This window comes from Strix aluco, chromosome 8 (genome assembly GCF_031877795.1).
Source record: "Strix aluco isolate bStrAlu1 chromosome 8, bStrAlu1.hap1, whole genome shotgun sequence".
Classification (NCBI taxonomy): domain Eukaryota; kingdom Metazoa; phylum Chordata; class Aves; order Strigiformes; family Strigidae; genus Strix; species Strix aluco.
The window spans coordinates 27,845,702-27,858,271 of record NC_133938.1 but is presented as its reverse complement, the minus strand read 5'-3'; the positions used below and the strand labels follow the sequence as shown (position 1 = coordinate 27,858,271).

The window sequence follows — 12,570 nt, the reverse complement described above, 5'->3', positions numbered from 1 at the left end:
TTTCTTCTGGGCTGTTTGCCTCAGTATGTCCTTCAGCAATCCCACCCAAAGGCTGTCCTTGAAGCAGCTGCCTCTTTGTGCATCTCTTCAAGGGTAGGATCCTGTGCAGCTCTGTCTCAGGAGGAGAGCTGGGTGAAGCCCTTACTGTAAGCAAGTCTGCTCACACAGGCTCACTGCACAGCAGTCACAGAGTTCAGTTGCTTTTAGGCCTAAGAGGATTAATTTCCCTTTTGTTTTGCCTGTGTGATAGATATTTGTAGACTCAGCAACCAGGCAATGCTTTTATTAGTCATGTGTTTTTGTGTTTTGTATTGATATTTGGAAGTGTACTTTGCGTTTTTCTGGTAAAGACCCTTAAAAGATCTTAATATTGTTCTTTTTCTTGTTTTCTAAATCCTATATTCCTTTCCTTTATCTTAAGATGAACTGACTTTTTCTGACTTATCAATGTGGTATTTAGATGCATGAATCTAAACACAGACCCATTTTCTTACCTTAAGAAAAAAAAAACAATGCCAAAACATCCCAAACCAAATGAAACCAACAAAAGTATTATCCATTCAGACAAGATCAGGTCACTCCTCTTTATGAAATTATCTCATTCAAAAGCTTTAATTAATTTCTAACTTTCCATTACTGTGCTTCCTCCCCAACTAAAAGCTTTCCATTGGAGACCGGTGTGGATGTCATTCTGAAGGCTTACGAAGTGCTTTGCACTATTCAGTTTATAATAAAAGGAAGCACAGAGCAGCAGTGCCCTGCCAGACCGTGGTAGCTGTTCTCGTCATACATAGCTATGTGCGTTCCCGGTGTTAAAACTATATTTTTAGTTTCCCCTCAGAGGACTCCTCCCCCAGTTAAAAAAATGACCTGTTCCTAGATAAAATAGGTACGATGCCTCTCTGTGGCTTCCCTGTCAGTTTGTTTCAGAATGACAATAGGTACGCCTGGGAGCTAGCATTTGAATAGTGAATGTCTTGCTTAAAATGCATAAGATGGAGATGTATACATTCCTCTCTAATTGCAGGAAATTGCAAATCCGGGCAAAATTTGGAATGCAGCTGCTTGTATAATTACATCTTCTGTCAGTTGCTATAGCTCAGCTTTACAACCTTTCTGAAATGTCTTCATAGTTTATGGTACAAATAATGTCCCCATTAATACTACTTTGGGATCACCCCTTTCATTTATTTGCCACCAATTCCAAAGGCCTAAGATTTTTACTCTTGCTGAACTAATAACAAGTATTAGAAATCAGTAATTAAGGTGAAATTTTACTTTAGCTGTTATAATTATTGTAAAGCCAAAAGAAATTATTTGAGTTTCTTACTGCTGGTGGAGTTTGGGTTTAGTAAGGAATACCCGTGCATGTACCTCAAACCAGTTTGATCTGCCTACAAGCATCAGGTTTTGGGTATGTGCAAACCTTTCCATTTCATGGCCTTATGAAATAGAAGGTAATGGTAGTGGGTCATAGAAAAGTTTTTAGGTTATTGGCAACTAAGTGTTTTTACCTGCTCCTGGTCATTAAATGATGAATAAGATATAGATCAAAGTTCAGAGCTTAATGAAATGTGTTGGCCCCACTTATACCACCATCACAGTTGGAAAATGGTTGAAAGTTTGAAAAGGATTAAAGGAGAGGTGGTAAAGGAATATTTGTTCGGATCTGTCTGAGAGGTGAGAAAAGTGTAATCTAACCAAGGCAAAGTTTTAGCTGGATTATGTTCTGCAAGTTCTTAGAAGTGGAGTTTTGAGGGTATAAGACTAGATGAAAGATGGTATAAGACAATCCATTGGCTGAGGCAAAACTCACTGAAAAGGGGCATATTTTTAACCATAAATGTATTTCACTGCTGAGATAATGCAGTGATAAGGTAGTTTCTTGATCTGCTGGAGGCTGTGTTTAAAAAAACAAAAGTATGTTTCTTGAAGAGACCCTGTAGCCTACCAAAATGTAGTAGAACACTGCAGAAATTACTAGGTGAGATACTGAGGCTGTGCTTTGTGGTAGGTTAGACTAATCAGTTTATTATGACTTTAAATCCATAAATGCATGAACATTGGTATTAAGTGGGCTATTTCAGAAGAACATCAAGTCTCTTTGTGTACAATCAAGGATCTCACAAGAAGAAAGAAATCTCATTTAGGCAAGACAGTGTGGGAAATGTTCAGCTATTAAAATAGAAAATGATGGTTTCCAGCTTTTTTAACTGGTTGCTCTTCAGTATGTAGAAATTGCTGCTGAAAATTAAAAACCTTGAAAGCTTACAGCAAAGCAGCTTGATTCAATGAGACAAGTTTTATAGAGCTGCAGTACTAACTCTATAACTTTCTTAGAAATTTGAAATTACATTTGGACAAGTTACTATAAGACATGAATTTGAAATTAGACTAAGGTATTTTTTTATAGTGAAACACCTGCTTACTCAGTGTTGTCATGTTTCCAGAACAGCTGATTGCAGATACTGCTTTTGCTTTAACTCATGTTTTTCTTTGTATAAGCAGCAAATGCCTTTAGATTTTTTTTTTTTTCTGAAGGTTGGGGGTCTGATTTATTTTCCTCGAAGTCACTGTTCAGCAAATGTTTGAACTTCATAGGCTCTGCAGAATCTTGTGTCTGCCCTGTGTCGTCCGTCCCCCCCCCCCTTGCTCCATAGTTTTTCCCAGAAGTAGGAGCTGCAGGATTTGATTTTCCATCCCTTATGCATTCACAGCATCCCTTGAAATGGTGCCTTTCTCTGCTTCTCTAAGGCTGAATGGGTCACTGTCTATAGCTAAGGAAGGAAAGCATTTGCCATACACTTAACCATGATTGTTCAAAAAAAAAAAAGCAACCATTTTTGTTAAAAGAAACCGTCCCTCTAGCCAAATTATTATTTGTTTATTGTTGAAGAAGTGTAAAGCCCTCACCCTACTTATGTGTGAAAAAGGTTTTATTTTTCTGCCTTTGGGGACACACAAGCACACAGAACACTTGGGTTATTCATAACTGTTCTGTTCTGTACAGAAAACAGTGACAAACACGGAGAGCAACGGTCTTGGCTTGTTCAGTTCTTTCTATCTCTAATGATGTTTGAGACGAACTCTGCTTGGGCATCTTCTTTCACAGACAGACCATGGTGTGTGTTTTACAGTACTGCTCTGTGTGCAACAAGGTGCAGAATATGTATTGTATGGCCAGGAAATTCTTGTATAGGAGCACAAAGAGATTGTGGGTGGGAATTGTGGGATCCCTGTGACTATTTTTATTGTATTCCACTTCTATTTAATACTTACAGGTCTTTCTGCTATGCTTATAGTGGACTCTGCTCTTCCCTCTTCTATGGTATTGATACTTTCACTTATTATTTCCTTTTGCTCTTTTCTTTTGTACTGGTACTGTTTATTCAGTGCTGACAAGGAGGGCTTTCTTAAAAGTAGTCTGCAAATCCTTCTGTATCCTGTTTTTTGTATCCCAGATAGACTGTCAGCTGGGATTGCAGTTCTGCAAGGTTTTTCTTGGCAGGTTGGAGGGGGTGGTGGTGGAATAAATGCTAGATATAAACTGTAAGACAGCAAAAAGTATAAATAATCATCATTTATAAAGTGTTATTCAGGCTGGTACTGATTAAAGACAAGTGTTTGCAAGGTTCAGCCCTTGGACTGATCTGGATTCCAGTCTGGAAACTGAAAACTCCTAAACTAGCCTTAATTTGCAGTGCCTGGTTTCCAGCACTCAGCTGTCAGGATTTCTGTGAAGCATCCATGCTGGCTGGCTGTGAGCGATGCCAATATCTCTGTGCTTATCCCACTTCTGGTTTTTACTTACAGATCTTTATCTATAATTTACACTTGTATGTTGAACAGGAGTCTGCACAGTATACATGGAGACTGAGAGCTCTGGGCAGCTCCTCCAACGGGGGGAACATCTCTCAGTGCCTGTGCATGGGATATTGAGATGGGCTGGGGAGCTATTCGGAGCCAGGCAGGTGAGTGCACTGGCTGACCTGGCAGGTCTTTTCTATTTCTGCAGTCTGGCCCCTCATTAATCATATATTTCCAAGCATGTAATAGTTCACTTCACCTTTTTCAACTCCCCAGGTATGGGGGGCCATCTTAGATGGGACAGCTTTAAAATAAAGCTCAGAAATGAGCTTCCTTTAGGAATAAAAAATTGTGCAAGTCAAATGCTGTTTGGTGTTTTCAGAGGAGCTAGATGAGCTTATGAAAGGTGTTGGGTGATTATGCCCTGATAGCAAAGGCAGTATGACTTGGTGGCTTGAATATTGCATCCATTTATATTTCCTAATTTCCTTTCACTCTCCAACCTGAAAAGACAAGATCTGAGATTTTTCTGTTTGTTCCTTGTGAGTTGGAGCACAAAGGAGCAGGTTGCACTGTATCTTCCAGCAAAGGCAGGCATTGCCGTTTGTAGTATATGTACAGAATGGCAAGAAAAATTTGTATTTCACGCTGTATGCATATGGGGTCTTCTCCCTATTCATAAGAGAAATACAAGAGAGAATGAGTGGACAGATAGGACTGGAGGCAAAAAATGTGCCATTTCTAAGCTTGTGCATTGTTTTTCTGAACAATACCATTATTATAACCATTTCTGCAAAACTCCTAGAATAATTTGAGGAGATTGTGATTTAAAAATAATGACATGATTCAGGTCTTTATCATCCACTTCAAAAGGAGCTCCAACAATTTGGTTTGCTGCTCCTTCCTCAAAGCTGGCCAGCAACATGATCATAAAATGGAAATACTCTTATGCCCCCCCCCCCCCCCCCCCCTTCCTCAAAATAGACGTTTGGACCTTTCATTGCTGCTGCATTTTAAACTTCATCTCTAGCCAGTGGCTTCGTTCAAGTATGTAACTGAGAGGCAGCATTCATTTGCTTTCTGAGGCTTTCAGATTGCCATGTGAAGTTTTAACAAGTTGAAATGTTGACTTCCAGCATTTGGAAGATTGTCACTTTTGTTAGGTCGTTACTGAAAATGATTTAAATAACATGATGTCGTTATCTAGATATCTTAGCATCTCTTTGGGATGTCTTGTATGTTGGTAAAATTCTCTGCAAATAATTTCACATTCAGCTTGCTTTTTAGCAGAAAAAGAACCATTTTGTGCATCATTTTTATTGCACTTTTCATTAGCGAGCTGTTAAAACTCTGAGAGATCAGCCTCTTGGGGATGTTTCTGAGCCACGCAGAATGAGATATGAAGCTCGTTACCAGCATGATGCAGGCAAATGTGAAGGAGCTGAGGAAACCACAGCAGTAATTGGGAAGGGCTGGAAGGTCTTCTCTTCGAGGAGAGATCAAGTATGCTGAATGTGTAGGTTATCCACGCACTTCATAGAAGTAGACCTCCACAGGATGGGCAGCTGAAAGACTGGGACTGTTTACATGACAAATTGCAACACATCCAGAGGAGGTGAATCTGGGTATTACTGTTCTGGCATCAGAACAGTGGAACATGCAAAGAAACTGGAAGGCAGCTTATTTAAAATGTGTGACACATTACCTCTCCCATGATTTGCCCACTGAACTCATACCTATAAAATTTATTCAAAGCAAGATGATTCCCAGGTCTGAAAACAGCTGAGATAGCTGTCTGGATAAAAAGGACAACCAGTAGTATCTTAGGTTAGAAGAAATTTCAGAGAAGGAAGGGGGAGGATGTGCTGGGGAAGTTAATCGTGTGTAGGTCTCTCCCGTGCATCACTGCTTAAGTTAATCTTCCATGGTGGGGACTGAGCTGAGCTGCCTGCTCAGCCTGTTTCTTGGATGTGCCTCACCTCACTGACCCTTTCCCAGTGCACGTGGCAGCCTCCTGGACTGGGCCCACCCTTTTCTGTTTTGGCTTGGCCATTTAGACCTCAGCCTGGAAGTTTTGGGAAATGCAGGATCAGTGATGGTGCTGTCCCTGGGGGGAAGGGAAATCCTTTCTACCTTAGATGGATATTCTGCCTGGCTTAATTCTGCCACATCAGGAATTAGAGGCTACCTGTCTCTGCCCATCCTCCAGCCAATGTTGAAGAGATCAGTTTTATTCTAGTGCTTCTCCCTTTGCATCTTTGTGCGTGTGAGTCTGCCAGCACACCATAACCCTTTGCACTATGCCAGGCTCCAGAGGACAGCACAGGCTGTCTTATCACTTCAGTCCCTTTTCAGTCTGTGATCTAAGATGCAATACTCCTTTCTGCAACTACACTAGCTCGTTGGCTTCCCCTTAAAACATGAAAATTATTATAGTTTTCTCTTTAGCTTTTAGTTATTAATACCTTTTGAAAACCTATGGTGGTCTCTTGGAAGACTTAAGTTATTTTAAAGGAAACCATCTGGGAGCACTTGGGGCAGTTTGGCCACTATCCTGTCCTAAGCAGTGGTTGGTGACATGGTGAGGCAAAGAGCTAGAAGGAACCCTGCCACGATTGAGAGACGGGAGAGTACTTGCCTCAGTGTACACTCATGACATCTGTCTATCTGCAGCCCTCATAGGGCTGGTGTGGACACACGCTGCCGTGGGAGGTTCCTGCTAGTTTATCATGGTCTTGGGAGTGTGAAACCTGCTAGGGTATGTTGACTGTGAAGCATGCAGAGGGACAGCATGCTTCCAAGGACTCGGCTACGGCATCTGAGTGACTGCTCTGTTGTGCTGTTGTGAACAGCTAACCAGATTGGTACTCACTGCAGAGCGGGACGTGTGTCAGTTTGAAGATGCTGATTCCTCATCAGCTGATTCCCTCTACGTTTGGCATGGCTTTTCTCAAAATGTACTGGGGTCCCTTTGGGATGAGGTTGGTTCTGTAGAAGTGGAAACGATGATTATCATGTTGTTGTGTTTATTTGGAGAGGATGTGCAGCAGTTGTCAGACAGCACTACATACCTAATTGGGAATTCAACTTCCAGCTGGTAGATTGAGACTGAAAGGGAGAGCTGTGGGATAGAGACGGGCAGGCACAAAATGCTGAGGCTCCTAATCTTTTACAATATGTTTGTTTAATACAAAGTGGTCTGCTGAGATTGTTTTGCAGTGTAGAATAATCATTGTGTGCTGACTAATGGGAGACAGCAAGCTGTTAAAGAGCATCAATTAACCGTACAGGAGGAGGTTATTGAGTGTTTTCACAAGTGTTCTGGATGTGAAGAGTAAAGAATATTACTCAAAGGTAACCCTCAGAGATTTTTAGCTATTGAAGTCTACGGACCGCAGCAAGAGTATTTGTGGACATACATATGGTTGCAGAGCTTACCAGTAAGAACAGTGGAAAAAAAACTCAAGCTAGCTTTCCAACTCCAGATTGTGCTGATATGAAATAAAATAGTGCTTTGCTAAACTAGTTCTCTTATTTCATATTCGTTACTTTGAAAATTTCGCCTGTTAAATATATCTAATGTTGTCCCAGGAAATATTGGTCCTTTTTACAGAAGAGAACATGTGCAGTGCCCTTCTGATACTCAGATGTCAGAATTTGTTCTGCTTCCCTGACTGCCTAACTGTAAGGCTGTTGTCCTTGTCCTTACAACTGCTCCTGCTTCAGTGTAGTAATTCCTATTCCTGCTATTGCTATGAGTTAAAACTCAGTGCACTTAGTGCTGAGAGGAGTGTGCTCTTCCATCATGTACCTTGCACAATGGATAATAAAATTCTCCAATTTTGGCTGGTGGAGAGTATGAAAACCTATGTTTCATTAGGAATACTTTTATATAGCCCTACTAGTATTCTGTCTGAGTTTAATACGAAAAATAAATAATGTTTTGTGGGCTCTGTTTGCTGAGTGATTTTGTTCTTTGTAAGTAATGGGAAATTTTTCCCATCCTGGATTCCAGTGTTAAATCCACTTTGTGTAAACTTCATTTTCCATTTATTCGTTGGCAGTGGAGAGACCAGATAACATTGCATTTATTTTTTCCATTTCTTCTAAAGTGGTGTTAGAGAACTGAAACTCAGATATTCTTTTAGCCAACAGCAAGAGATGTCCTGGGTTTACTTGGGCATTATTTTAAAGAGGGACCCTTGGTTCTTGGACAAGGGCAAAGATAGACTTCTCTCAGCGCTCTGTTCAAATGCCTTAATCAACAGAGGTCTCCTTTAACAGATGGTTCTACATTGAATTCTTCCTAACACATTAAAGGCTTTATCAGAGAAATTTACTCCTTTTCTGATTTTATTGATTTTCCTAATCTTTTTTGAGCGGGAGGAAGGGGGAGAATAACGCATCAGAAGACTATGGAGAGGATTAATTGCTTGGCTGCAAAGCTTATGAAGATATTCTGGTGAAAGACTTGGGATGAGTGAGTGAAGTCCTGGTGAAGTTGGTGTCAGTGGGCAGATTTAACTGCGACTGCAGCCCTCCTGCCTGCAGTGTTTCTCACTGTAAGAGAATGTAATCTTGACCCCCTCTCTGTCAAAAGCTTCTGAATTTCAGTAATGAAGCCCTCCCTACTGATCTGTGGAAAAAATCCTTTTTTCTCCAGATATGGCAGCTGGTTTAACCCTGTGTACTTGTAGCTTGGCAGTGGCAAAGGTGGGGGGGCTTTGCGACCTCAAGATTCTTGTCCTTGCAGCTGGTGCTGCTTTAGGCTCTGACTGATCTCTAGTGCTTCAGGGAGATTCCCTGACTTTACAGGAATTTGACAAAGCCCTAATATGTGAGATATCAATATCTTAATGCAGATCTGCAGATTTAAAACCCCAAGGAGTTGTTCAGCTTCACCCGTGGCCAGGGAAGGGGAGGGGTTGCAGAGCAGTTTCAAGGCTGGAAGGGGGTATCATTAACACTGAGCTTGACCTGAGCTGAGCTTTGGCCAAAGGATTCATCCCTCGAGCTGCAATGAAGCATTTCATGGTTCATTATCCTCACAGTAGGAAACAATGTCTTATTCTGAAGCTGAATATCTAACTCAAATTTTCATCCATTTGATCATCTTACAGCTTTGTCAGCAAAGTCTGGTCTCTCACCACTTTCTTTTCCACTTTCTTTTAGGATCTAAAACAAATTATATATCTGTCTCCATGAATGGAATAGTTTGAGCTCTAGAAGTTTCATGCTATAATGCTTGTCTTCTGGGCTGTGAGTCATTGGGTGACCTGCCTTTGAATCCTACTCTCTGTTTCCCTGTGGTTTTTTTGAACTTCAGAACTGCGCACAAGTTCCAGGAGCGCTCTGGGGTTTGTGCAGGTTGCAGAGGCAGCATTGTTTTTCTGAAACTTTGCTGCTTTTTGTCCTGAGCTGATTTGGCAGCTTGTTGCCGTAGCAGAAATAGAAAATGCCATTGTACCACGAACTGTTTCCCTGAAGGCCTTAGCAAGGTACCTCCTCTTATGGATGTTTCTCCACTGACAAATAAATTTTGAGATGAGTCACTGAATTTATGTTTAATCCACTAGTAAAATTGGCAAGGCAATTACCGTCTTGTAAGTTCTTCAAATCAAATTGTTAGAGAACATTAAATCAAATGCTTTGGAGAAATCCTGGTATATACAATTGCTTTTATCATCCAGTCTGTGATTCTGTCACAAGAAAAGCTTTGTTTTATTGGGCCTATCTTAAGTGAAAGTGTGCTGCCTGGTACTCATTTTGGTCTTAGCCTCCACTTCTTTGTCTCTACTCCATTATTTTCCTTTTCCTATTTGTTACCCCATAATGAGAATTGAGAATTAAGGAATTTCAAGCTTACAGTTGTCATCCCTACTTTTTAGCATTGCCAAGTACAGAAAGCATTTGCAAACTGAAATAATACTGTTAGTCACGAGGCAATTAATCTGTTATGACAACGCAGTTGCTTAAAGCACAATGGTGATGAAGGTCACTCTGCTGGGTCTCCCTTTTTGCTCCGTGTGTTTTGCTCTGAAGTCAAACCACCCACTCCTCGGTAAGACGGAAGCGTGCAGAGCCCTTGTGTATTAGTCATCAGTGGAGGGGCTGGTAGACTGAATCTGCAAACAAATGACTGCTGGCAGCTTTTTGGTCACTGAGGCTGCTGCCTCTGATAGAAAGCACATGTTAGCTTAATTCAGTTTTCACTGCCACGTACTTCGGTTTACACTTAGAGCTGGCTCTCTTCTCTTTGGTACATCCTAGTCCAAACGTGACATTTTGTGTTGTTTCCTGGCAGGAGAACTTTTTTACAGAAATCTACCATACTTTTTTTTCCCCCTCTTTTTTTTGTTCTCTCTACAGGTGAAAACAGGAGGGCAAGAACTGCAGAAGGAGGGGTTCTCTGCCGCTGCTAGAAAGATACAGGAAAGTGTTGAACTAAAACTGCTAGATCTTACATACCTTTGTGCTCCAAAAAAAAATAAAATGCACGGTTCATGCAGGCTGGTGTTCAGAAGCAAACATCCTGCCAGCAAAACGGGCTTTGGGAGGTCTGTATCCAAGGAGCATGTTTCAGCTGTCAGTGCTACAGAGGTGATCAGAGAACTGCAGATGAGAGAGGCCAGCCTGGAGAGAGAGCTGAAGCAGCTGCGGGAAGAGTGCAGGCAGAGGCTGGATGAAATTGCAGAAGGGTTGGATGGAGTGATTTGTATCTCCCCTTGAAGAGATAAAGTTGGACTGAGAAGAGCAAAGGAATAGACTGACTTGATCAGAACACATTGTGCAGCTTGGCATGGGGGAGTGCAAGGTGAGGAACCAAATGTAATTTCTAATTTTTAAGCCTGGGAATCATAACTTCTGACTGCTTTGTGACTTGCACCGGGGCCATAACCTTGGTGGTTCTTTCTGCAGCCCCTTTATTGCTAACCTTGCCAATTAAATTCTGCAGCAGGCCTTGGTGGGAGTGTGTGTAAATCTCCCTTTTATCTTTCGAATTTCTAATTCTTCTGCCAAGCAGTGGGCTCTTTTACAGTGCTCAGCTGCTAGGCACGGCATACACTGAGGCTGTGCTTTGAAGTACTAATTGCATTCAATATTTTCCAGCAAATAGAAGAGTTCATTAGTCAGAAAAATTCAGGTATTGGAGAACATGCAAAGTACCAAGTCTTAGAGAGATTGGAAATGTTCAAGAAAGTGTGCTGGTTTAATTCAGTTGGTTTGCATATTTGTGGCAGCTATAATGCAGTCACCATAAGGAAAAACAAATGCCTAATAATAAATAAAGCAGCACACTGATTTCATTTACTGGTGTGATGCACTTGAAGTAATTGGGTTCTCAAAGAGAACGAACTAGAAACCCATTCCACCGAGTTATGACTCACAATGAGATAACTTACAGATCTGCTGTAGGAAGTTTCTGTAAAATAGAAATATGACCCTAACTTCCAAGCCTGAGGAGTCTCCAGGCTCTGTCTCCAGAGGCTTTTTCCCCTGGAACATGTAAATGTTTTTCACTTGGCATTCATTTCCTACCATTTTCTGTTTTGCTTTCACCAAGGAATATTTTTACATTCTAGTTGTACACTTTCAGAAATAAATAAATGTAAAAAAAAAAAAAAAACCAGTTTACTTTTCATTTGTGAATTGCTATGAGCAATGGGTTTTCCTCCGTCTGGATTTCTGTCTACTACCCCAGCTCGGTGTCGCTGATTACCAGCTGCTCTTGGCTCACTCAGCAGCCAAACGTGAGGAACCTGAAGGCCCTCTTTCCAGGCATCAGTACGATTGCTGCTCTGCAGGAGACTGTGTGCAGGTGGGAGCAGGTGGGAACAGGTGGACGAGGCTCTGGGCTCCTGGTTTCTGCTGCACTAAGTAAACTTCAGATGCTTCCAGACCCTGCTCATCTGCAGCACCTGTGCTGGTTCTACCACAGTTTTTGCAGGAGTGGCAATGCAAATGTCAGTGGAGAGCCACAGTGGGAGGGCTGGTTTTCCCTGCTTTCACCCAGTAGAACGCAGCATTGCTGGTAGGCCAGGAGTATACAAGCTCAGTTTAAGATAGACAAAGTGTCAGACAGAATTTCCTCTGTGTGGACCTGGTGGCTTGTCCAAGGACTAAGTTTGAGCAAGGCTGGTGGGAAGTGCAGTTCCCAGCTAGAGCCCTCAACTGCAGTCAACCCTATACCGATGGACCAGCCCTGGGAGCAGGGGGTTTGTGTGCACTGACCCAGGTGTTCAGTCACAACCAGTGTGCCTGCTGTCAGTGGGCACGGGGGTGACAAACACAGTCCTGGAGCAGAAAACCCCAGTGGGCCAGTGAGATCCAGCCATCTCTGGGGCAGGTGGCTAGCCCCAGGCTGCTCCTCCTGGAAGCTCGGGCTTTGAAAAGCCAATCCACATTGCTCTTCTTTTCAAACCATCTCAGTAGGGGCCAGGCACTAAACTGTTTCAAGCTGGTACAACTTTGGGAGGGTGTTGGCTCTGGGGCTGCTGACGCTCAGTGTACAAGAGGGCTTACTCAGACACAGGTTTCACAGAAAACTATTCATGAATGGGGAAAGAAACAGTATATCCTAGAACTAACAAGAGTGGCAGCACCAGTCTATCTCTCCCTGAGCATTTTACATCCTCCTTCAGCTTTTTTACAAGGGTATTTTCATACTGCTTCATATTTAGGTTTAAAACATTGCCCTCAAAAGATCCTTTGTCCTCCTGAGACTTTCAGCAGAGATGAGTGAGCAAATATTCTTGAGCATGG

At 42.0% G+C, this 12,570-nt stretch overlaps 1 protein-coding gene across 1 annotated transcript in view; it reads left to right on the top strand.

Annotated features, from left to right (window-relative positions):
- Positions 1–11,434, top strand: part of TEDC1 (tubulin epsilon and delta complex 1) — a 72,960-nt gene extending 61,526 nt beyond the window's left edge. The window contains exon 8 of the mRNA XM_074832804.1: positions 10,177–11,434. Coding sequence (XP_074688905.1) covers positions 10,177–10,536 — 360 coding nt within the window. The 3' untranslated portion in view covers positions 10,537–11,434. The remainder of the gene's footprint in view (positions 1–10,176) is intronic.
- Positions 11,435–12,570: the final 1,136 nt, after the last annotated feature.